General features: G+C 47.4%; 1 protein-coding gene across 1 annotated transcript in view; it reads right to left on the bottom strand.

The window, feature by feature from the left end:
* Nucleotides 1-27,330, bottom strand: part of clpb (ClpB family mitochondrial disaggregase) — a 173,709-nt gene that overhangs the window by 50,216 nt on the left and 96,163 nt on the right. The window contains exon 7 of the mRNA XM_073044342.1: nucleotides 23,037-23,151. Within this exon, the coding sequence (XP_072900443.1) occupies nucleotides 23,037-23,151 (115 nt within the window). The remainder of the gene's footprint in view (nucleotides 1-23,036; nucleotides 23,152-27,330) is intronic.

The following is a 27,330-nucleotide window of genomic DNA, read 5'->3' as shown; positions in this document are numbered from 1 at the left end:
ACTGGTCAGCCCTGGACCGGGGGAATGGTATTGTGACATGCATCATCTCCTGGACTGTCCTGAAGGGTAGATAGGTGATCGTATGAACTGGTCAGCCCTGGACCGGGGGAATGGTATTGTGACATGCATCATCTCCTGGACTGTCCTGAAGGGTAGATAGGCGATCGTATGAACTGGTCAGCCCTGGACCGGGGGAATGGTATTGTGACATGCATCATCTCCTGGACTGTCCTGAAGGGTAGATAGGCGATCATATGAACTGGTCAGCCCTGGACCGGGGGAATGGTATTGTGACACGCATCGTTTCCTGGACCATCCTGAAGGGCAAATGGGTCATCATATGAACTGGTCAGCCCTGGACCAGGGGAATAGTATTGTGACACGCATCATCTCCTGGACCATCTTGAAACATTCTGAAGGGCAAATGGGTCATCATACGAACTGGTCAGCCCTGGACCGGGGGAATGGTATTGTGACACGCATCGTCTCCTGGACCATTCTGAAGGGCAGATAGGCGATCGTATGAACTGGTCAGCCCTGGACCGGGGGAATGGTATTGTGACATGCATCATCTCCTGGACTGTCCTGAAGGACAGATGGGCGAGTGAGTACAAGGCATTGTGCAGTTTGAGCTACAGACAAAGATGCTGCTGTGTCTTTAAATGGTAGACACTGGCCTGTTTAAGGCTGGAAGCAAATTTCCCCCAAATTTGATTAGCATCCAGCAGCCTCTCCATAAACCCTACTGTCTAATGCGTAGAGACACCACCTGTGTCAGAGCCTTGCCCGGCCCATTCATCAAGCTTTAGCCAATTAGCAGGAGCCTGCTGCCAGGAACCACTGGCAGCTGTTTCGTAAAGGAGGGGGGAAGAGAGTGCGAGGATGCAACAGGGGCAAATGATTGATTGGGGGGGGGGGAATGAGGCAGCACAGAACAGCAAACAAAACATTAGAAGGACAAAGGAGAGAGAGCAAGAGCTCCCGCGAAACGGGGAGAGGGATGCATTCACAGAGGGCTTGTCCATGTCATTCCAGGCAGACCTTGTCTGTCGTACGACTCAGTCGAAATCTTATTAAGTAGAATGTGACCAGCCTCCCGCATTGTTACGGAAACAATTTGTCCTTGTAAGTAAACACAGCGATGCACAGTGTTCCTGACCTGGCTCCTTGATGCCATTTACTTCACCATTTGAATGACTTAAATTGGAGAGAACAGATGGACTTAAAAAAAAAGATTTTAAAAAATTTATTTAAACAAGAGGCAAGCAGCACAGCATCAGGCTATTCAATCCAACAGGTCCATGCCAGAGATCATGAGACGCACAACCCCTTCTGGCTAAACTATTCGAAAGGGAGAATGATTTTATGCACATTGAAGGGGGCTTAACAGGGTAAATGAAGAGAAACAATTTTTTAATATGTTTAGGGCCTCCTGTTTTGTACTCTCTCAAAAGGGCAGCACAGTAGCATTGCGTTTAGTGTTTCGCTTGGTAGTGGCAGTGTTCCCAGACTGGAGTTCAATTCCTGCCACTGTCTGTAGGAAGAAGTTTGTATGTTCTCCCCATGACAGCATCGGTTTCCTCTCACAATCCAACAACGTAGGGGTTAGGGTTAGTGAAATCTGTGGGCATGCCATGTTGGTGTCGGAAGCATGGCCACACTTGCGGACAGTCCACAGCACAATCCTCGCCAGTGTGGCGACCCACTTTCTGCACAGGCAAACCGGCTCACAAATAGCCAGCACGCGGGGAGAGACTTTGGTAATGCACCTCTGATGTCATTTCCGCCCGGAGAGGGCGGGCGCTAGGGATTAAATGCCAGCGCCACAAAGTTTGAATAAACTAGTCTCGAAACGGCTTACCAACTGTGTGTCGTTATTTCAGCGCTGTGTGTAGCACATCGCTACATTGGTGACCCCAATGGTCCAAACGGGATTTAGACCAAAGATGACCGACTCTTCATCTGTTCACGCAGTTTCGCTAAAACTGCCGACTTTCTGGACGCTACGACCACGCGTGTGGTTTAGCCAAGCAGAAGCCCAGTTCCAGATTCGGCAGATATCTTCTGATTCCACGCGTTACTACCACGTGGTGAGTGCCCTTGACCAGAAGACGGCCGCCCAGGTTGCGGATTTCATACAGTCGCCCCCGGAAGAAGGCAAATATGAAGCATTCAAAGCGCTGCTCATTGGGACCTTTGGCCTCTCACGGCGTGAGCGGGGTGCCCGCCTGCTTCACCTGGATGGTTTGGGAGACAGACTGTCGTCAGCATTGATGAATGAGATGCTGTCCCTGGCTGACGGACACAAGCCCTGCCTCATGATCGAGCAAGAGTTCCTAGAGCAACTGCCCAAGGACATACATCTGCTGCTGGCCGACGCAGATTTCAGCGACCCCCGGAAGGTGGCAGCCCGGGCAGACGTGCTGTGGAAAGCCAAGAGGGAGAGCGTGGCATCCGTCAGTCAGATTACCAGGCCACGCGCCCAACAGCAGACCAGACCAGGCCCGGCAGGGGGGCACACACAACACAGAGGCAGAAGTGAGGAGGCCAGCGAACAGTGGTGTTTCTACCACCAGCAGTGGGGCACAAAAGCCCCCTGTTGTTGCCCGCCCTGCAAGGGCCAGCTGCCACTAATGACTATGGCGGCTGGCCACCAGGACGGCCTCTTGTACGTCTGGGACAAACAGTGGGGATGCCGCTTCTTGGTCAACACCAGAGCGGAGATTGGCATCTTGCCCTCGACGGGGTATGACACCCGCAACAGGAAGCCTGGACCCACCCTGAGGGCCGCAAACGGCAGCACGATACGGACCTACGGCACCCGCACAGTGTAGCTGCAGTTCGGTGCCAGCCGGTTCACGTGGGACTTCACACTGGCCACCATGGCCCAACCGCTCCTGGGGGTGGACTTCTTCCGAGCTCACAGCCTGCTGGTCGACTTGCAAGGGAAAAGACTGGTACATGCCAAGACTTTCCAGACATTCTCCCTGGGTGAAGCCAAGTTGCCGGCCCCACACCTGGACTCCATCACGCTGTCGGACAACAAATTCACCAGAATCCTGGCGGACTTTCCATCGACTCTGGCACTGCAGTTCACAACAGCCATGCCCAGACACAGGGTATAGCACCACATCCTGACCCAGGGACCACCCCGCCACGCCCGCGCACGAAGGCTCCCCCCGGAAAAGCTCTGCCTGGCGAAGGAGGAGTTCAAGAGGATGGAGGAATTGGGGATTGTATGGAGGTCTGACAGCCCATGGGCCCCCCCCCCGCACATGGTGCCCAAAGCAGCCGGGGGTTGGAGACCATGCGGCGACTACCGCAGACTGAACGAGGCTACAACTCCAGACCGCTACCCCGTGCCGCACATACAGGACTTTGCAGCAAACCTGCACGGGGCAAGAACCTTTTCCAAAGTAGACCTCGTCCGGGGATACCATCAAATCCCGGTGCACCCTGAAGACATCCCCAAAACAGCACTCATCACCCTGTTCGATCTGTTCGAGTTCCTCCGAATGCCGTTCGGCCTGAAGAATGCTGCACAAACATTCCAGCGGCTAATGGATGTGGTGGGACGCGACCTGGACTTTGCGTTCATCTATTTGGACGACATCCTTATAGCCAGCAGTTGTCGTCAGGAGCATCTGTCCCACCTCCACCAGCTCTACTCCCGCCTGAGTGATTTTGGCCTCACGATCAACCCGGCCAAATGCCAGTTCGGTCTCGATACCATCGACTTCTTGGGCCACAGGATTACCAAAGACGGGGCAACACCTCTGCCCGCCAAGGTAGACGCGATCCGCCACTTTGCCCGGCCCAACACAGTCAAAGGCCTGCAGGAGTACGTTGGTATGGTGAACTTCTACCACCATTTCCTCCCCGCAGCAGTCCTGGACAGGCTACGCGAAAGACTCGGCAACCTGGCCCCCATACAAACTTCACAGCATGGACGGACCTCGACCCATGTACCCAAAGACCTGCAGGACTGTAAGTTTGTGTTTGTACGAAGGGGCGGACACTGGGCACCGCTACAGCGGCCGTACGAGGGGCCGTTCAAGGTGATCAACAACAACGGGTCCACGTACGTTCTGGACATTGGGGGGAGAGAGGTTTTCACGGTGGACCGACTCAAACCAGCCCACGTGGACTTGGCGCAGCCGGTCGAGGTTCAGGCACCATGGCGCAGAGGCAGACCTCCCAAACAGAGGCTGATCCAGACTGTGGACATTGGGGGGGGGTGTATCGCCGGTTCTGGGGGGGAGGGGTTATGTGGCGACCCACTTTCTACGCAGGCGAACCAGCTCATAAATAGCCAGCGCAAGGGGGGAGACTTTGGTAATGCACCTCTGATGTCATTTCCGCCCGGAGAGGGCGGGCGCTAGGGATTAAATGCCAGCGCCGCAAAGTTTGAATAAACTACCGTAGTCTCGAAACTGCTTACCGACTGCGTGTCGTTATTTCAGCGCTGTGTGTAGCACATCGCTACACCGGTTTGATTTTACACAAATGGTGCAGTTCACTGCATGTTTGACAAATGAAGCTAGCTTAAAGAAATATTTTCTGGTAATTATTTATTTGTTCGGGGGAGATGCACGTTGCCATTATTTCCATCATTAATTGTCTCGCCTTACTTGTCGCCAAACAGAGGAGGAAGTAAGTGTCAACCTCTTGGTCATTCTGGAGTCACAGATAGCCCAGACCAGGGAAACATGGCAGATTTCCTGTCCTGCAGACGACACTGTACTCAGTGGCCACTTTATCAGGTATACCTGCACATCTGCTCATTAAAGCAAATATCTAATCAGCCAATCATGTGGCAGCAACCCAATGCCTAAAAGCATGCAGACACGGTCAAGAGGTTCAGATGTTGTTCAGACCAAACGTCAGAATGGGGCAGAAATGTCATCTGAGTGACTTTAACTGTGGTATGATTGTTGGTGCCAGACGAGGTGGTTTTGAGTATCTCAGACCTGGGATTTTCATGCACACATTCCACAACAGATGGCATTACCCTGGCCCTGACAAACCTAGGAAACAAGACACTTATCTCAGAATGCAGATTCTGGATTTCATTTCAGCATTCAACATTATTGTCCCACAGACCTTGGTGACCAAACCCCCACTCCTTGGCCTGTATATGCTACTGGGTGTTGGACTTTCTAACGAACAGATCTCAGATAGTCAGGATGCACAACTGCTCTCCTCTCCCCATTATCAGGTGCCTCCTAGGGCTGTGCGCTGAGGCCACTGCTGTGCGCTTGAGAACACCCGACTGCACGGCCAAACACCTGAGTAATCATATTGTCAAGTTCGCTAATGACGTGACAGTGGTGGGGCTCATCATGCCTACAGGGAGAAGATGGAAGAACTCAAGACTGGGTTCCAGGTAAATAACCTCTTCCTCAACGTCAACAAGCCAAAGGAAGTGGTTATTGACTTCAGAAGAACTTCACCTTACATCGGGGGCACAGCAGTGGAAACTGTGAGCAGTGTCAAACTCCTGGGAGAGCACATCTCGCACCACCTCTCATGGTCCCAGAACATATTCTACACAATCAGGGAAGTTCACCAATGCCTCTACGTTCTCAGGAGGATGAAGAGAGCTGGATTATGCACATCATTCTACAGATGTACAGCAGGGAGCCTCCTAACAAGCTGCACCACTGTATGGTATGGAAACTGCTCTGCGGCAGACAGGAATCCTCTACAACGGGTAGTCAAAACTGCCAATGCATCACCGGCACCAGCCTATCCACCAACAAGGACTTTTCAAGGCAGAACGGTGCCGGAAAAGGGCCAGTAACATCATGAAGGATCCCACCCACCCTGGTCATAGGCTGTTTGTCCCACTCCCATCAGGAGAAGTTATGTAGCATTCATGTCAGGACCACCAGTCTCAAAAACAGTTATATTGCCCGAGAAGTAAGCCTGATCAACACCTCCACCCACTAACCCACCCCTCCACATCCCCAACTACCACTACTTTATCATTTCCTGTCAGAGTCACTTTATGTACAGACACTCCTGTACCTAGGGTCACTTTGTGGACATATAATCAATGTACATAAGCTATCTTATATATTTACATTTGTGTTTATTAAATTATTGTCTTCCTTATCTAATTGTGCCTTTTTTGTGCTGCATCAGATCTGGAGTAACAATTATTTTGTTCCCCTTTACACTTGAGTACTGGAAATTACATTAAACAATCTTGATGTTGATGTAGTGTATATGGATTTTAGTAAGGCATTTGATAAGGTTCCTCCTGCAAGGCTCTTTCAGAAAGTAAGGCGGCATGGGATCCAAGGAGACCTTGCTTTGTGGATCCAGGATTGGCTTGCCCACAGAAGGCAAAGTTGTAGATGGTTTGTATTCTGCATGGAGGATGGGGACCAGCGGTGTTCACAGAGATCTATCTGTTCTGGGACCCCTCCTCTTTGTGATTTTTCATAAATGACTTGGATGAAGAAGTAGAAGGGCGGGTTAGTAAGTTTGCTGATGACCAAAGGTTGGGGGTGTTATGGATTGTCTGGAGGGTTGTCAGAGGTTACAGCAGGACATTGATAGGGTGTAGAATTGGGCTGAGAAATGGCAGATGGACTTCAACACAGATCAATGTGAGTGGTTTATTTTGGTAGGTCAAATTTCCAATAATACTAATGGTAAGACTCTTGACAGTGTGGAGGATCTGAGCTCTTGGGGTCCGTGTCCATAGGACACTCAAAGCTGCTGCTCAGGTTAACTGTGCTGTTAAGAAGGTGTATAGTGTGTTGGAATTCATCAACAATGGGATTGAGTTCAAAAGCTGTGAGGTAATGTTACAGCTAGATAAGAGCTAGGTTAAACCCCACTTGGAATACTGTGCTCGGTTCTGGTCACCTCACTACAGAAAAGATGTGGATACAGTACTGTAGAGAGAGTGCAGAGGAGATTTACAAGGATGTTGCCTGGATTGGGGAGCATGCCTTATGAGAAAAGGTTGAGTGAACTTGGCCTTTTCTCCTCAGAGCAATGGAGGATGAGAGGTGACCTGATAGAGGTGTCGTGAGCAAACATGAGGAAATCTGCAGATGCTGGAAATTCAAACAACAACACACACAAAATGCTGGTAGAACACAGCAGGCCAGGCAGCATCGATAGGGAGAAGCGCTGTCGACGTTTTGGGCCAAGACCTTCGTCAGAGGTGTCGTGCCAGGGTTTTAGAATAGTCTTACAGCCTGAGGGAAGAAGCTGTTATCCTGATGCCGCTGTACCTCTTTCCTGATGGTCTAAGAGATTGTGGGATGGATGGTGGGAATCCTTGACCATGCTTTGGGTCCCTTGTGCACAACACTCCCGGTAAATGTCAGAACATGATTGTGAAGCTGTACAGTTCCATACACGGCATCCGTGGTGAACTATTTCTCAGCCTGTACTAATCCCATTCTCCTGCAATCAGACAGTATCGCTCCATGCTTTGCATGGATTGCAAAGGGTTGTAGACTTAGCCAGTTCCATCATAGGTGCCACAACAGTTAGCGGTTAGTGCAATGTAATTACAGTGCAAGGCGTCAGAGTTCCGACTTCAATGTTTATTAATTTTGTTAAGCGATACAGCGCGGAGTATGCCTTTCCAGCCCTCGAGTCACACCGTCCCAGCAACCCCACAACGCTGATTCAGCAATGGACAATTTGCAATTACCAGTTAACTTAGCTGGCACGTCTTTGGCCTGTGAAAGGAAACGGAAGCACCCGGAGAAAATCCACGTATTCCACAGGGAAGATGTTCAGAGACTCCCTACAGGATTGAACTCCGAACTCCGGAATGCCCAGAGCTGTGATAGTGTTGCGCTAACCGCTACGCTACGGTGGCATTTAATTTTGACGTCATCTGTAAGAAAGTTCGTACGTTCTTCCTGTGTGCATGTGGGTTTCCTCCAGCTGCTCCAGTTTCCTCCCACAGTTTAAAGACATATCAGTTAACAAGTTAATTGGTGATTGTAAATTGTCCTGGGGTTAAATTGGTGGGTTGCCAGGCAGTGCAGCTTGTTGGGGTCAGAAGAGCCTGTCCTGCCCTGTATCACTAAATAAAATCAGTAGCCTAATGGCCGGAGCCCAAGTCTGCGAATCTCCACAAGCTCACTGGGAAAATCAAAGGTGCAATACCTGCCAATCCACAAGCCCGCCGGAGACTGGAAGCCAGAGAAGACAGCCTGCCTTAGGATTAGAGCACTGTGTGCATGGTGGGGAGGAAGGGGGTTTGTTTTGCTTGGTATGTTCTGTTTTGCTGCACTCTGTGTTGTTCTGCTGAGCACGGTGGGCATCCATGTTGGTGCCAGAATGTATGGTGTCTCTTGCAGGCTGCCCCCAGCACATCCTTAGGTTGTGTTGCTGTTACATAAATATGCTCACTGCATGTTTCAATGTGACTGTTAATAAATAATCGGAATCGGAATCTGAATCCTCCCAAGCGTCTGGGTCAGTCTTGGCCTGTTTATGTTTAACTTTTCTGTAAAATTCTTAAATTTCTTTTGTTTTACCCTGTAGATGCTGCAAGAAAATTAATGTCAAGGTATTATATGATAATGCATTTACTTTGAGCTTTGCCCCAAGAAGGCAGCATCCATCACTAAATACCCTCCCGATGCAGAACATACCCTCTTCTCATTACAACCATCAGGGAGGAGGTTCAGGAGCCTGAAGACAGACACTCAATGTTTTAGGAACAGCTTCTTCTCCTCCGCCATCAGATTTCTGAATGGACAATGAACACTACCTCATTATTCATCTTTTGCACTATTTTTGTAACTTATAGTATTTTTTAAGAGTGGCTCTGTACTGCTGCTGCAAAACAACAAATTTCACGACACCTACCAGCAATAATAAATCTGATTCTGATTGAAGACTCTGTCTAAATGCCCCTTACAAGCACATTAAACATTACAGCATAGTACAAACCCTTTGACATATGATGTTGTGCTGACCTATTAACTTACTCTAAAATCAATCTAACCCTTCCCTTCTACATAGTCCTCTATTTTTCTATCATTCACATGCCCCTGCCTCTACCAGCACCCCTGGCAGCGTGTTGCCCGCACCCACCACTGTCTGTGTAAAGAATTTAGCTCTAACATCCCCCTCCACATATTCCTCCAATCACCTTAAAATTATATCCCTTCACTTTAGCCATTTCTGCCCTGGTAAAAAGTCTCTGGCTGTCCACTCGATTTGCTGATAGTCAGTTCCAGGATTCATTCTGTCAGTTTTGTAGGACCTGGCAGGAAGAACGGGGGAGTTTCCTCTCTCTGAATCTCTGGTGGGATGTGGGCAAGGCTCACATCCAACTGTTCTGCCAGGAACCAAGCGGCAGATGCCCAGGATTGTTAGGCTTGAGAAAGAGCCGATCGACTTGGGAGTCCCAGCTAGGGCTGACTAATGGGGACCAGCCTCTCTGGGATGAGTGTCAGAGGGAGAAGGAGGCACTGAGGCACCTGCAGCTCGAGAGGTCCTGAGACGCTTATGTGAGGTTGCAGGACCTTGACCTTCTACGCTCTCTAGAAGGGGAGGGTTGTCCGCGGCAGCTAGTGGAGTTGCTGGCAGAGGATGGCTCCTCCATCATGGATTGTTGCAGAAATGCATTCCTTTTACAAGGCTGTCTTCTCACCGGACCCGTGCAGTGAGGATGCACACAGGGCTCTGTGGGAGGACTTGCCGAGAGTCAGCACTGGGGGTGCTGATCGGCTCGACGCACTGCTAATCTTTAGTGGAGTTGACCAGTGCCCTCAACCAGCTGCAGAGAGGCAAGTCCCCGGGACTAGATGTGTTCATGGTGGAGTTTCTCCAGGCCTTCTGGGACATCCTAGGGGCTGATTATGCAGGGGTATTGGGAGAGAGCATGCGATGGGTGAGAAGCCCCTTTGAGGGCACAAAGCAGTCGTGGCCCTGCTGCCAAAGAAGGGGGATCTCTGTATCCTGCGGAGTTGGCACCCAGTATCCCTCCTCAGCGCAGAGTACAAGGTCTTTGCCCGGGCGATGGCCAATGTCTGGGCTCAGTGCTGGTGGAAGTTGTCGACCCTGACCGGTCCTACACGGTCCTGGGGCAGTCGATCCAGGGCAATATCCACCTTGTCCAGGATCTGATCCCCTGTACCGGGGGGCCAGTCTGTTGGTCACTTTTCTCTCCCTCGACCAGGAGAAGGCATTTGACAGGGTGGACCACCAGTACCTTTTTGGGAGTCTGCAAGCATTCGGGCTCGGGCCACATTTTGTGGCCTGCGTCCGACTGCTGTACAGTGCTGTGAAGTGCCTTGTTAAGATCAATGAGTCCTTCTCAGCATTCTTTTGCTTTGGGAGGGTGTGCGACGGGGTGCCCCAGGTTGGGGCAGTTGTACTCGGTCCGTGTAGAGTCATCCCTGTGCCTTCTCCGCAAGATGTCGATGGGTTTGGTTCTACACGAACCAGACATGGAGGTCGTCCTTTCAGCTTACGACAATGGTTTCCTCCTGATGGTCACTGACTGTTTACTGGCAGAGGAAGTGAGACTGCCAGCAGTTCTTCTCAGCCACATCCTCTGCAAGGGTCTACTGGGAAAAGTGTGCGGGCCTCTTGGTGGGTCAGTGGCAGGTGGACCCCCTACCGGAGGGGTTGAGGCTGTTCGCGTGGAGCACCACACCCCTCCTCTACTGGGGGGTCTACCTGAGCTCAGCTAGGAGGCCTGTCTGACGAACTGGGGGGATTTGGAGACAGAGATCTCTGCCCGACTGGTTCACTGGTCAGGCCTCCCTCATGCAATCTCATACTGGGGAATGGCATTAGTTATAAATCAGCTGGTCGCCTCCATGATATGGTACTGGCTGATTACTTTAGTCCCACCACTGCTTTTGTCTCCAGGACCCAGAAGAAGCTGGCAGACTTCTTGTGGGGCATCAAGAGTCACTGGATTTTTCTGCAGTTCAGTCTTCTGATCACGGAGGGCGGTCAGTCATCGGTGTGCGTGCACACCCAGCTGGCGGCTCTCGCCTCAGGACCCTGCAGAGATACCTGTACTGTGACCACCCTCCGAGATAGCACCTGCACTTTCTCCACTGGGGGCACTACCTGCGGGAGGGCACGCGGCTTCCAGCAAACAGCATCAGCTGTGATGCTTTGAGTGACCTGCCTCGCTTTTACCGAGAGTGTGAGGGTGTGGGGTCTAGTCTTATCCAGACAGGGTGATCCTGCGCTGGTGGGGAACAGTGCTCTAGCTGCAAGGGGAGTGGTCACGGTTCTATTACGGTGGGTGTAGGGAGAGCGTGGGGAAGTGGAGGGGTTCTGGCTGCATCACCACCTGATGTGCTCATCGGACCCAGGCCTCGGAAGACCACGCAGCAGAGGGTCCCGCACAATGTCAGCCGTCTCGTGGGGGTGCCAACCATAGCCTTCCCAGATGTTCCAAAGCGTTTTGTACAGGCTGCTCTTGCACACCTTTCACTTCATTGCCTTTGATCATAAGACTATAAGACATAGGAGCATCTGGCCCATCGAGTCTGTTCTGCTGTTCCATCATGGCTGATCCTTTCTCTCCTCCTCAACCCCAGTTCCCGGCCTTCTCCCCGTAACCTTTCATGACATGTCCAATCAAGAACCTATCAATCTCTGCCGTAAATACACCCAACGACCTGGCCTCCACAGCTGTATGTGGCAACAAATTCCACAAATTCACCACCCTTTGGCTAAAGAAATTTCTCTGCATCTCTGTTTTGAATGGGCGCCCCTCTATCCTGAGGCTGTGCCCTCTTGTCCTAGACTCTCCCACCATGGGAAACATCCTTTCCACATCTACTCTTTCTCGGCCTTTCAACATTCAAAAGGTTTCAATGAGATTCCCCCTCATCCTTCTGAATTCCAGTGAGTACAGCCCCAGAGCCATCAAACGTTCCTTGTATGATAACCCTTTTATTCCTGGAATCATCCTTGTGAACCTCCTCTGAACCCTCTCCAATGCCAGCATACCTTTTCTTAGATGAGGGGCCCAAAACTGTTTACAATACTCAAGGCGAGGCCTCACCAGTGCCTTATAAAGCCTCAGCATCACATCCTTGCTCTTATTTCTAGACCTCTTTAAGTGAATGGTAACATGGCATTTGCCTTCCTCACCAGTGACTCAACCTGCAAGTTTATCTTTAGGGTGTTCTGCACAAGGACTCCCAAGTGCTTTTGCTTTGCAGATTTTTGGATTCTCTCCCTGTTTAGAAAATAGTCTGCACATTTATTTCTACTACCAACGTGCATGACAATGCATTTTTCAACTTTGTCTGCTGTCCAACTCGCCTTGGTGGTCTGTTTTACCACCTGGCAGCGGAGGAGGTCCCTAGTGGAAATCTCTTTGTGCAGGGGTCCTTCCCCTGTACTTTGGGGACCTGGGGTGGAAGGTGTTGCATTGGGCAGTACCATGCAACAGATTCACTGACACCCCGTCCACCTGTCCATTCTATGGCTGGGAGGAGTCATTGTACCACGCTGATATGGAGTGTGAGAGGTTGCAGCCCCTGTGTGAGTATCTGAAGCGGCTGCTGCTCCGGTCTGGTTGCACTTCAGTCCATATATATGGGCAGCCAGCACGGAGGAGGGTGGGTCACAAAGAGGATCTCCTGGGCCTGGCCAAGATGGCCATTCTCGGGTCTAGGTGGTGGAAAGTTCAGGCCTCTGTCAGGGCTGACTGCCTGCCCCTCTTCTGAGGATACGTTCATGCTCAGCTGTCCTTGGAGAGGTAGCAAGAGGTCACAATGGGTACAGTGCAGGATTTCCAGGAGTGATGGGCTACTTGTACATCAACTCAGGCCTAGGGGGCTGGCGTTGGGCACAATGACAGACTCTCCACTCCTCCTTCTCCCTCATCAGTGTGTTCAGTTCATCTACATTAGCCGTGCTGCTATCTTCTAGGAGCGTGTTGACCATAGTCTTGGGAGGTGCCCAGGGTTCATCCTCCCATGCTTGGGCTCCCATGTGATGACTAGGCAGGTAGTTCAGGGTGGCGCAGACAGTACCCCTCTAGTTGCAGTCTTCTCGCCTCGATTTTAGTAGTGAGCATCGGTAGGTTGTCATCGAGCTTGACGTTCGTCATGTGCTGTTGCCAACTCACATCAAGAGCCATCCAGAGCATTCATTTATAGCAACCATCTAGTGACTTTCGCATGGTCTTGATGAGACTCCACGTCTTGCATCCGTATGTGAGAATGGAATCTATGACTGCTATGAAGATCCTCTTTTTGAGCCCTCTGATCCGGTTCGACCTCCAGATTTGTCGTTCATAGCACTCCACGCCAGCGCCTTCCGTAACTTTATGTCCTTCTCCGAACTCATCATTCTTGACCCGAGGTACTTGAAGTCTAAGACTTTCTTAATGGTATCATTCTTTACACTCTTGAGAGTACCTTCGTCGCAGTTGAATGCCATGTACTCTGTCTTTTTAGCATTTAGGTGAAGTCCAACTTTATTGCACTCAATTTCCATTTTTGTCAGTAGTTGCTGTGCTTCCTCCATCTGGTCAGAGAGCAGGACTATGTCATCTGCAAAATCAAGATCTGTGAGCTTAACTGATCTGACCCTTTAGGTTCGTCCTGGTTTTATGGTAAAACCAAGCTTGTCATGATCTTTGGTAGTTTGACGTAGAGCGGAATCAAGGACGATTATAAAGATGTAGGGTGCCAGAGTGTCTCCTTGCAGCACACCAGCTAGGAGCTCGAACACCGCTGTTTCTCCGTCTGGTGATACAACTTTCGCCATGGTCTTCGTATAGCTGGACTCTATTACTTCCCTCCTACATAGTCCTCCATTTTTCTTTTATCCATGTGCCTATCTCAGAGTTTCTTAAATGTCCCTAATGTATCTGCCTCTACCACCATCCCTGGAAACATGTTCCATGCACCCACCAATCTCTGTGTAAAAAATATCTACCTCTGTCCTCCCCCTTTCCTCTAATCACCTTAAAAATTAAGTCCCTTTGTACTAGCCTGGGAAAAAGGCTCTGGCTGTCCCCTCTGTCTATGCCTCTTATCATCTTGTAAGCCTCTATCAAGTCACCTCTTATCCTCCTTCACTCCAAAACCCTAGCTCACTCAACCTATCCCCATAAGGAATGCAGAAAAGGCCTAGCTTTTCTGCAGAGTCTCTGGAAGAATCACAAAGAATTGCAATCTGAAGGAAGGATTATGGGGTAAATTCCTGGTCTGTGGAAAAGTACTAGGATATTAAAAAGCTTTTATCACAGGAATGGGGCTCAAATTCACAGCTTTTCGAATGCCACAACTATACCGAGGGCAGACAGCAGTGTGAGCTGGCACCTGTGGGACTGGAGGGTGAAGTTCAGTGTAAAAGGGAAAAATAACTCAATCATTTCTTTTCTCTGCAAAGTCCAGAATAAAGGATCAGTTAAGAACAAAACGCCTGTCAAAATAAATTTTGCAAAGTGCGGCTTCAGGGCGATTTGAGAAGGGTGGAAATTGCTGGGACGTGGGCCTTGGTTTGACGTGATTTACGCACGGTCGCTGACATGGTGTGGGGCCAGCAGTGCTGACGGTGACGAGCGCCGAGGGAGAGATTCAGCCTGCGGGTGCAGTTAGCTGCTCAATCAACAGGGCTCATGGACACTTGTGAGGCAGCCCAATGACTTCTGTTGCTGACGGCCCTCAGTCATTCCGATACAAATGCACTTTCATCATCGGCGGGGAAATGGGCGTCAGGGGAGCGCAATGGCGCGGCACTTGCTGACAGATCGCTCGGCTGCTCTTTCTAATATCGCTGTCAGCCTGCACAACGCAGAGTGCAATCCACCTCCCTGCCTGTGGTTGCCACACCCTGTGGGAGCCAGATTCCAACCCCACAGACGGGTACCAGTATTCCTGGCTGGCAGGAGAGGTCCTGCTGTGAACTATACAGCCCCAAGTCCTTTTGTTATTTTACTTTCTGAAAACAACATTTGACTCAGTGAAAATTCAGAAATTTGAGGTGCAAAGGGATTAGGGAGTCCTCATGCAAGATTCCCTAAAGGTTAACTTGCAGGTTGACTCTGTGGTGAGGAAGGCAAATGCAATGTTAGCATTCATTTCGAGAGGACAAGAATATAAAAACAAGGATGTAATGCTGAGGCTTTATAATGCACTGGTGAGGCCTCACAGAGTATTGTGAACTGTTTTGGGCCCCTTATCTAAGAAAAAGATGTGTTGGCATTGGAGAGGGTCCAGAGGAGATTCACAAGAATGATTGAAAAGGTTAACATTTAAGGAGTGTTCAATGACTCTGGACCTGTACTCACTGGAGTCTAGAAGGATGAAGGAGAATCCCATTGAAACCCATGGAATATTGAATAGTCAAAATAGAGTGGATGCTTCCTATAGGCACAGCCTCAGTATTGAGGGACATCCATTTAGATCAGAGATAAGAAGGCAGTTCTTTAACCAGAGGGTAGTTATTCTGTGGAACTCATTGCCACAGACAAGTGGAGGCCAAGTCATTGGGTATATTTAAAGTGGAGGTTGACAAATTCTTGACTGTCATGCTGTCAAACATTATGGAGAAGAGACAGGAAAATGGGGTTGAGAGGGGTAATAAATCAGCCATAATGGAATAGCAGAGCAGACTTAATGGATCCAGTGGCCTTATTCTACTCCTATGTCTTATAATCTTGAAAAGGTGATGCCTCCAGAACATGCTCTCTTCTCATTACTGCCATCAGATTTTTGAAGGGTCCATGAACACATGAGCACCAGCAATATTTGTGTTCTCTTTCTGCATTGCTTATTTATACTCACATGATTTATTTATTGAGATCCCTTCCAGCCCTTCAAACCACACCACCCAGCAATCCCAGCCTAATCACAGGACAATTTACAATGAACAATTAACTTACCAACTGGTACGTCTTTGGAATGTGGGAGGAAACCTGGAGGAAACCCATGCGATCACAGGGAGAATGTACAAACTTCTTACAGACAGTGGCAGGAATTGAACTCAGGTCGATGGTAGTGTAAAGCGCTGTGCTAACCACTTTGCTACTGTGCCATCTCACATAGCCCTCTATTTTTCTATCATCTATGTGTCTAACTAAGAGTTTGCTTAAACGTCCCTAATGTACCTGCCTCTATCATCACGTCTGGCAGGCTGTTCCACTTACCCACCACTCTCTGTATAAAAAAAATCTTATCTCTGACATCACCCCCCCAATACTTTCCTCCTAACACCTTAAAATTATGTCCCCTCTTATTGCCATTCCTGCTCCCTGGCTCTCCACTCTATCTATGCCTCTTATCATCTTGTACACCTCTATCAAGTCACTTCTCAGCCTCCTTCACTCCAAGAGCCCCAGCTCATAGAACTTATCTTCATAAGACATGCTCTCTAATCCAGGCAGTATCCTGGTAAATCTCTGCATCCTCTCTAAAGCTTCCACATCCTTCCTATTAAGACCATAACACAGAGGAGCACAATTAGGCCTTTTGGCGTATCGAGTCTGCTCCACTATTTCATCATGGCTGATTTATTATCCAAATCAACCCTATTCTCCTGCCTTCTCCCCTTCTCAATCTTTGATGCCTTTACTAATCAACAACCTATCAACCTCCACTTTAAATATACCCATTAACTGGTACTGCACAGTTGACTATGGCAATGAATTCCACAGACTAATTACCCTCTAGCTAAAGAAATTCCTCCTCATCTCTGTTGTAAATTGATGTCCCTCTATTCTGAGGCTGTGCCCTCTGGTCCTAGACAATCCCACTATAGGAAACATCCTCCACATCCACTCTATCTAGGCCTTGCAACATTTCAGTGAGATGCCCCTCATTTTCCTAGTGAAGAAGCCAGATCTGAACAGGATACAATGTGTAAAGTATATTTATTTAACGATACAGCGCAGTACAGGCCCTCCCAGTCAAAAGGCAGGTGACCTCCTTGGAGCTATGTTTCAGATGGAGCTTTCTGTGTAGAACCAGTTTAGTTCCCTAGTACGTCAGCTCAACAACTTACACAAGATTATATTCACCCCCTCTCAAGCTGAAAGCAGAATCTTCAATAGACCAGCATATTACAAATCTTATTACGGAACCGCTTCTCCAGCTGTGTGTGACCAAAGGCCTTTTCTCTTACAAAATAAAAAAAAAATGCTTTTCGGTTCCTGCTAAATTGATCTTCTCCCTGATTGAATTACCCTGAAACATCCTGTTCTGCTGTCATAAGGATCAAGACTGTGGAACGACAATGGCAAGTATTTCTGGGAATAATGCAGAAGGTGCAGGATCGGTTCATTCCAAAGAGGAAGAAAGATCCTAAGGGGGGTAAGGGGTGGCCATGGCTGACGAGGGAAGTAAAGGGCAGTATAAAAATAAAAGAGAAGTATAACATAGCAAAGATGAGCGGGAAACCGGAGGACTGGGAAGCTTTTAAAGAGCAACAGAAGATAACAAAAAAGGCAATACGCCAAGTAAAAATGAGGTACAAAGGTAAACTAGCCAAGAATATAAAGGAGGATAGTAAAAGCTTCTTTAGGTATGTGAATAGCAAAAAAATAGTTAAGACCAAAATTGGGCCATTGAAGACAGAAATGGGTGAATTTATTATGGGGAACAAAGAAATGGCAGACGAGTTGAACAGGTACTTTGGATCTGTCTTCACTAGGGAAGACACAAACAATCTCCCAGATGTAATAGTGGCCAAAGGAACTAAGGTAAAGGATGAACTGAAGGAAATTTATATTAGGCAAGAAACGGTGTTGGATAGATTGTTGAGTCTGAAGGCTGATAAGTCCCCGGGACCTGATGGTCTGCATCCCAGGGTACTTAAAGAGGTGGCTCTAGAAATCGTGGACGCATTGGTAATCATTTTCCAATGTTCTATAGATTCAGGAACAGTTCCTGCTGATTGGAGGGTGGCTAATGTTGTCCCACTTTTCAAGAAAGGAGGGAGAGAGAAAACAGAGAATTATAGACCGGTTAGCCTGACGTCAGTGGTGGGAAAGATGCTGGAGTCAATTATAAAAGAGGAAATTATGACACATTTGGATAGCAGTAGAAGGATCAGTCCGAGTCAGCATGGATTTGTGAAGGGAAAATCTTGCTTGACTAATCTTCTGGAGTTTTTTGAGGATGTAACTATGAAAATGGACAAGGGAGAGCCAGTGGATGTAGTGTACCTGGACTTCCAGAAAGCTTTTGATAAAGTCCCACATAGGAGATTAGTGGGCAGAATTAGGGCACATGGTATTGGGGGCAGGGTACTGACATGGATTGAAAATTGGCTGGCTGACAGGAAACAAAGAGTAGCGATTAACGGGTCCCTTTCGGAATGGCAGGCTGTGACTAGTGGGGTACCGCAAGGTTCGGTGCTGGGACCGCAGCTGTTTACAATATACATTAATTATTTAGATGAAGGGATTAAAAGTAACCTTAGCAAATTTGCCGATGACACAAAGCTGGGTGGCAGTGTGAAATGTCAGGAGGATGTTATGAGAATGCAGGGTGACTTCGACAGGTTGGGTGAGTGGGCAAATGTATGGCAGATGCAGTTTAATGTGGATAAATGTGAGGTTATCCACTTTGGTGCCAAGAACAGGAAGGCAGATTACTATCTAAATGGAGTCAAGTTAGGAAAAGGGGAAGCATAACGAGATCTAGGTGTTCTTGTACATCAGTCAATGAAAGCAAGCATGCAGGTACAGCAGGCAGTGAAGAAAGCTAATGGCATGCTGGCCTTTATAACAAGAGGAATTGAGTATAGGAGTAAAGAGGTCCTTCTGCAGCTGTACAGGGCCCTGGTGAGACCCCACCTGGAGTATTGTGTGCAGTTTTGGTCTCCAAATTTGAGGATAATAGATAGTGGAGGTTGATAGGTTCTTGATTAGTCAGGGTGTCAAAGGTTACGGGAAGGCAGTAGGCTGGGGTTGAGAGGGATAATAAATCAGCCATTAGATAGATAGATAGATACTTTATTCATCCCCATGGGGAAATTCAACTTTTTTCCAATGTCCCATACACTTGTTGTAGCAAAACTAATTACATACAATACTTAACTCAGTAAAGAATATGATATGCATCTAAATCACTATCTCAAAAAGCATTAATAATAGCTTTTAAAAAGTTCTTAAGTCCTGGCGGTAGAATTGTAAAGCCTAATGGCATTGGGGAGTATTGACCTCTTCATCCTGTCTGAGGAGCATTGCATCGATAGTAACCTGTCGCTGAAACTGCTTCTCTGTCTCTGGATGGTGCTATGTAGAGGATGTTCAGAGTTATCCATAATTGACCGTAGCCTACTCAGCGCCCTTCGCTCAGCTACCGATGTTAAACTCTCCAGTACTTTGCCCACGACAGAGCCCGCCTTCCTTACCAGCTTATTAAGACGTGAGGCGTCCCTCTTCTTAATGCTTCCTCCCCAGCATGCCACCACAAAGAAGAGGGCGCTCTCCACAACTGACCTATAGAACATCTTCAGCATCTCACTACAGACATTGAATGACGCCAACCTTCTTAGGAAGTACAGTCGACTCTGTGCCTTCCTGCACAAGGCATCTGTGTTGGCAGTCCAGTCTAGCTTCTCGTCTAACTGTACTCCCAGATACTTGTAGGTCTTAACCTGCTCCACACATTCTCCATTAATGATCACTGGCTCCATATGAGGCCTAGATCTCCTAAAGTCCACCACCATCTCCTTGGTCTTGGTGATATTGAGACGCAGGTAGTTTGAGTTGCACCATATCACAAAGTCTTGTATCAGTTTCCTATACTCCTCCTCCTGTCCATTCCTGACACACCCCACTATGGCCGTGTCATCAGCGAACTTCTGCACATGGCAGGACTCCGAGTTATATTGGAAGTCTGATGTGTACAGGGTGAACAGGACCGGAGAGAGTACGGTTCCCTGCGGCGCCCCTGTGCTGCTGACCACCGTGTCAGACCTACAGTCTCCCAACCGCACATACTGAGGCCTATCTGTCAAGTAGTCCACTATCCAATCCACCATGTGAGAGTCTACTCCCATCTCCGTTAGTTTGTGCCTTAAGATCTTGGGCTGGATGGTGTTAAAGGCACTAGAGAAGTCAAGGAATGTAATCCTCACAGCACAACTGACCCCCTCTAGGTGAGAGAGTGATTTGTGCAGCAAATACGTGATAGCATCCTCCACTCCCACCTTCTCCTTATACGCAAACTGAAGAGGATCCTGGGCGTGCCTGGTTTGTGGCCTCAGATTCTGTATTATCAGCCGCTCCATGGTCTTCATCACGTGCGACGTCAAGGCAACAGGTCTGAAGTCATTCAACTCCTTTGGTTGTGGTTTCTTCGGTACCGGGACAATACAGGATGTTTTCCACTGTCTGGGTACTCTTCTCTGCTCCAGGCTCATGTTGAAGATGCGCTGTAGTGGTTCTCCCAGCTCAGTCGCACAGGCCCCCGACGCAACGGTAGCGTGTGACGTCATCAGCTCCGCTGTTGCTAGGCTTCAGACACAGCACCGAGGCACTGGTGATAATTACAGGGGACTTCAACCATGTGACCTTGGACAAGACACTACCTGCTTTCTCCCAGTACGTGGATTATGCAAACATGGAGCAAACACGATGGGCCAAATAGCCTAATTCTGCTCCCAGGTCTTATCTATTTATTGAGATTAAGTACAGAATACACCCTTCTGGTCCTTCGAGCTGGCTTCCCAGCAATCCCCAAATTTAATCCTAGCCTAATCACAGGATAATTTTACAATACCCAATTAACCTACTGACTGGTTAATATTTGGACTGTGGGAAAAACCCACATGGTCATGGAAGAATGTACAAACTCTTTTCAGGCAGCGGCAGGTTTTATGGTCCTTCTGTTCCTCAATCAGTTCAATGTTCATCCACCTCCATTTTAAGTGTTTCTAACAACCTAGCTTTTATCACCCTCTGGGTCAGAGAAATCACCAACCTTGACAAGAAGATAATTCTTCAAACCGCAGTTTTAAACGACTGGCTTCTTGCCTCGTAGATGTATCCCTTTGTTAGAGAATCTCTACTGGCAAAACATACCGACATCTACCTTGTTAAGCTTTCTAAGGTTCTTGTATTTTTGAAGTAAGGTCACCCCTCATTCTTCTGAACACCAAGGAATACAGGTCCAAGCTATTTAGCTTCCATTGACAGGACAACCCTCTAATCACAGGAATTCACCTGGTAGCAGTCAAGAGAGTAAAGAAGAGATTCACCAGGATTTTGCCTGTAGTTATAAAGATAGATTAGAAAGGTTGGGTTTGTTCTTATTAGAAAGAGGCTGAGGGGTGACCTTTAGAGGTTTATAAAATTATGAAGGGCAAAGATAGAGCCCTTTACCTGGGGCACAAGAGTCTAGACAAGTTCAGGGGAAGATCTGAGGGTTAAGTTTTTCAGACAGAGGATGGTGATTGAGAATGGTGGAGATTTGGTTTGACATCAAAAACTCTAGCAAATTTCCTCAGAGGTACTGTGGAGAGCATTCTAACTGGTTGCATCACAGTCTGGTATGGAGGAGCTACTGCACAGGGTTGGAAAAAGCTGCAGAGGGTTGTAAACTTAGCCAGCTCCATCGTGGGCACCAGCCTCCCCAGCATTGGGGACATCTTCAAAAGGTGACGCCTCAAAAAGGTGGCATCCATCAATAAGGACTCTCACCGTTCAGGGCATGTCTTCTTCTCATTACTACCATTAAGGAAGAGGTACAGGAGCCTGAAGCTACGTACTCAATACTTCAGGAACAGCTTCTACCCTTCTGCTATCAGATTTCTGAATGGACAATTAACCCATGAACACTACCTCACTAATTTTACTCTCTTTTTGCACTGTTTATGTAATTTAAATTTATATATATTTCTTATTGCAACATATAGTAATTTTTTAATGTATTGCACTGTACTGTTGCCGCAAAGCAACAGATCTCATAACATACTGTATTGTGCAAAAGCCTTAGGCACATATATGTATAGCTAAGACTGTACTGTAGTAATTTTATATATTGCACTGTACTGCTGCTGCAAAAGACAAACAAATTTATTGACCTATGTGAGTGATGGGTCCTTATTGTAGACCAGAGTGGGAAGGGGATCATGGTTGGGAAAAGGGGAAGGGACAGGGAAGCACCAGAGGGATATTCTGTAATGATCAATAAACCAATAGTTTGGAATCAAATGATGTTGCTCAGTGTTTCAGGGTTGGATGTGTCTGTACCGTGCCACCCCCTCCCCAGGTCTCCTTTTCTGCCACCTGCCCCATACTCCTCCCGTGACGCTGTACCCTCACCATTCCCAGCATTCTTTGCTTGCACCAGGTTTACAAACTTGCTCTCCACTTCATGTTGACAAGTACAGTACTGTGCAAATGTCTTGGGCACTCTAACTATAGATATGTGCCTAAGACTTTTGCACAGGACTGTATGTTAGTGATATTGAACCTGATTCTGATTCTGGAAGAGGAGGTGGTGGAGCCAGATACCATTACAATATTTTGAAGTTATTTGTACAGGTACTTGGTTAAGAAAGAGTAGGAAGAAAATGAGGTTTCTAGAAATGGGATTAGCTTAGAAAGGCATCCTGATTGACAAAAGATGAGATGAGCTGAAAGGACCCATTTTTATATTCTTTAGTGCAATGATCCTATAATAAAATCTACAGTGTTCAAAATTCAAAGTAAAATTATTATCAAAGTACATCAATGTTACCACATACAACCTGGAGATTCATTTTCTTTCAGAAATTTAGAGGAAAAAAAAGAGAATGAATAGAATTTATGAAAAGCTATACTTAAGCAAATACTGACAAACAACAAATGTGGAAAAGAAGACAAACTGCAAATAAAAAATAATACTGAGAACACGAGCTGTAAATCATAAACACACGAGATTCTGCAGATGCTGGAAATCCCGGCAACACACACAGAATTCTGGAGGAACTCAGCAAGTCAGGCAGCATCTAAGGAGAGGAATAAACAGTCGATGTTTTGGGCCGAGATCCCACATCAGGAATGAAGAGCCGTAAATGGTAGATCATTCTGTAAAACCACACATTGATTGTTCAGTAGGTACCTGCTGCCACAGTTGCAATGGCTGTCTCCTGACCAATAATGTGTTGTTTCAGTCTCTGCTCCAGGGGAAATCGCCTGCGCTCCTCTGCTTCCCGCTTCCTCTGCTGTTCCTGGTACTGTAAACAAAGGAGACAAACACAAGGGCTGGTCAGCGGTCCAAATGTCCCAATATTACCAATCCTTCCATTAACTCAGGGGTACCCAGCCTTTTTGATCCCATAGACCAAGACCATTAAGCAAGGGGCTCGTAGACACCAGGTTGGGAACACCTGCAGTAATTCATGATCCCAGAACACATCCTACACAATCAGGGAAGTTCACCAATGCCTCTATGTTCTCAGGAGGATGAAGAGAGCTGGATTATGCACATCTATACTCACATCATTCTACAGCTCCACAGTAGGGAGCATCCTAACAAGCTGCATCACTGTATGGTACAGAATCTGCACTGTGACAGACAGGAAGCCTCTACAACGAGTTGTCAAAACTGCCCAGTGCATCACCGGCACTAGACTACCCACCATCAAGGACACATATACTGAAAGGTGCCAGAAAAGGGCCAGTAACATCATGAAGGATCCCATCTACCCTGCTCACGGACTGTTTGTCCCACTCCCGTCAGGGAGGAGGCTACGTAGCATCCACACCAGGACCACCAGACTCAAAAACAGTTACTTTCCCCAAGCAGAGGCTGATCAACACCTCGACCCACTAACCCACCCCTCCACACCCCCAACCACCACTACTTTATCATTTCCTGTCAGTCACCTTATGTACAGACACTCCTGTGCCCAGCGTCACTTTCTGGACATACAATCAATCTATGTATAAAAGCTACCTTGTGTATTTATATTTATTGCGTTTTTTAAATTATTGTGTTCCTTACGGTGTTTTTTTTTTGTGCTGCATCGGAACAATTATCTTATTCTCTCATGTACTGTAAATGGTATTAATCAATCTTGAATCTTCATTCAATGCAGGTAGGTTTTGCAACAGACCAAGTGCTGGAAGAATTCAGCAGGTCAAACAGCATCTGTTGGGGGTGGGGGAGCAACCTGTACCTCTTTCAGGTTGAAGCCCTATATCAAGATTTAGGGCTTGGCCTCTTGTGTCTCCAGGTAGCTGGGAAATTCAATAAATTGGGAAAGAAGGCCTGGCAGTGCCTCTACTTTCTTAGAAATGTCAATAGATTCAACATGTCACCAAGAACCTTGAGAAACTTCTATAGAATTACAGAGGAGATTATCCTGGCTGGTTGCATCATGGTCTGGTATGGGAACACCAATGCTTAGGAATGGAAAAACCTATGGAAAATGGTGGATACAGCCCAGTCTGTCACAGTCAAAGCCCTCTCCTCCATTGAACACATAAACACGGTGTTCTGCCGTTAGAAAGCAGCATCCATTGTCAAGGAACCCCCCACCATCCAAGCCACAGTCTCTTATTGCTGTTGCCATTGGGCAGGAGGTACAGCAGCCTCAGGACACACATCAAAGATTCAAAGTATATTTATTATCAAAGAATGTATACATTATACAGCCTTAGATTTGTTTGTCCACAGGTAACCACAAAGCAAGAAATCCAAATGAATCCAATTAAAGAAAAACTATAAATAAAAGACCAACACCCAAGACAAGAAGAAGAATAGTCCTTAACTTGGCAGTGGAGTTATCGGGGCACCGTCATGATGGTGTTTCCATGGCAAGCTATTCTTGTTTTTATCAGGCCGAGTTGCTGGCTCGACGCTCAGCCCATCTTGGATTCGAACTCGGGAGCCTTCGCTCCGGAGTCCGACACTGATATTATTGCACCACCAAGCAGGACCCAATGCACAACAGAAAGGGAAAAAACCAAATCATGCAAGCAATTGAAGTGAACAACAACATTCCGAACCAAACTGAGTCCTCAGATCCGAACCCTGGAGCAGCCTCGCCTACCACTTCATATTAGTGGGCACAGAGCACAGCAGCCGGGGCAGTTTCCATAGTCTCAGTACACCTTCCAGACTACCATTCCTGCGTGCGCATGTCTGGGAATTTTTGTGCACACCTCTTTAGTCAAGAAAACACAACAGCGTCTCCACTTCTTGAGGAGATTGAGGCAAGTGAGGCTCCTCCCTCCTCTCTGATGCTAATGACGCACCATCGAGTGTCCTGACCAACGGTAATACCGTCTGGTGTGGGAATTGCAAGGCATCTGACCACGTGTCCTGGCAACGGATTGTGAGATCTACTGAGAGAATCACTGGGATCTTTCTCTCCCCCCATCCAAGACATATGCCAGAAGTGCTGTGTTCACAGAGCTCTCAGCATTGTCAAGGACCATTCCAATCCATCCCACAATCTCCTTGACCTCCTACCTCGGGCAGAAGAACACGGACTGTCAGGCTGGGTAGCAGCTTCTTCCCATAGGCTGTGAGATATCTGAACACCCAGCTACCACCCAGTACACATTATTTATGACAGTGCCAGTAGCATTGTGCTGTTGTACATTTAACTATATAGGTATGTTATATGTGCAATTTATGTCAACTTGTACATCTTCAACTGAATATTATTTGATGTGCTGTACGTGATGTATGTACTGTGTTGTGTACCTTGGTGCCTGAGGAACGTTGTTTTGTTTAGCTGTATACATGTGTAAGGTTGAATAACAATGAATTTCAACATGAGCCTGAACATGCATGGAACTACTTACACACATGGGAATGCCTGTATATCTGCTCTAACAAACTATTTGAAGGGGAGGGTGCAAGGAGTGTACACACAACTATGAAAGTGTTTATGTGCCTGATGAGGGGAGAGTCCACCATGGCTGTGAAACAACACATAGTGAGGTTTATACAGGATATTGCACTATCACAGTCACTGACCGTCACCCAGAACCTTGGCTATACAACAGGATCTGGGTATAACCAAGGTTCTCGATGATAGGCAGTGACTATAGGCCTGATTCCCTCCTAAGTTCAAAGTACAAAGTACTTATATGTCACCAAATACTACCCTGAGATTCATCCTCTTGCAGGTATTCATGCTAGAACAAAGAATCAATGAAAAACCGCACACAGAGATGGACAACTCATGTGCAAAAGAAGACAATCTGTGCAAGTACAAAAAAACTGAATAATAATAAATAAATAAATGAATAAATAATACTGAGAACATGAGTTGCAGAATACTTGAAAGTGAGTCCACTGGTTGTGGAATCAGTTCACTCTTGAGATGAATGTTCATGCTGATTCAGGGTAGTTGAGGGGTAATAACTGCTCCTGAACCTGGTGGTGTGAGCCCTGAGGCTGCTGTACCTCCTGCCCAATGGAAGCAGCAAGAAGAGAGCACGGCCTGGGTGGTGGGGGTTCCTGATGATGGATGCTGCTTTCCTGCGACAGTGCTCCGTGTGGATGTGCTCAATGATGGGAAGGACTTTACCTCTGGGCTCATCCACTACTTTTAGTAGCTCTGTGGCTATGGACTCACTGTCGTGAACCTTGCACCATTTGTTTTTTCTGCACATTTGTTGTTTGACAGTCCTTTTTTAATGGGCTCTATTGGGCTTCTTTGTTTTTGTGGCTGCCTGTTAGGAGGCGAATCTCAAGGTTGGTTGTAGTATACATATTTAGGAGCACAGTAACCTTACAGTTAGCATATTGCTATTACTGCGCCAGCAATCACTAGTCGGGGTACAATTTCTGCTGCTATCTATGAGCAGGCTGTATATTCTCCCCATGTTTCATCCAGGTGGTCTGGTTTCCTTCCATATTGCAGAGACGTACGGGTTAAGGTTAATGGACATGTGTGTGTTTCATCCAGGTGGTCTGGTTTCCTTCCATATTGCAGAGACGTACGGGTTAAGGTTAATGGACATGTGTGTGTTTCATCCAGGTGGTCTGGTTTCCTTCCATTTTGCAGAGACGTACAGGTTAGGGTTAATGGACATGTGTGTTTCATCCAGATGGTCTGGTTTCCTTCCATTTTGCAGAGACGTACGGGTTAGGGTTAATGGACGTGTGTGTTTCATCCAGATGGTCTGGTTTCCTTCCATTTTGCAGAGACGTACAGGTTAGGGGTAATGGACATGTGATGCCAGAAACGTGGCATCAGCATGAACTTCACTGATTTGATTTGATTTGACATAAATGACAGATTTCAATGGTTCAAAATTTCACTGTATGTTTCAATGTACATGTGACAAATAAAGCTAATCTGTACCTTTTTTCATGTAACTTACAGTCATGTTTAAAATATATTGCACTGCTTCCACAAAACAACAAATTTCATGACATATATCTATCATAA

Source organism: Hemitrygon akajei, chromosome 4, assembly GCF_048418815.1.
Source record: "Hemitrygon akajei chromosome 4, sHemAka1.3, whole genome shotgun sequence".
NCBI lineage: Eukaryota > Metazoa > Chordata > Chondrichthyes > Myliobatiformes > Dasyatidae > Hemitrygon > Hemitrygon akajei.
Note: the sequence above shows the minus strand (reverse complement) of the source record. Positions and strands in the feature narration are given on the sequence as shown.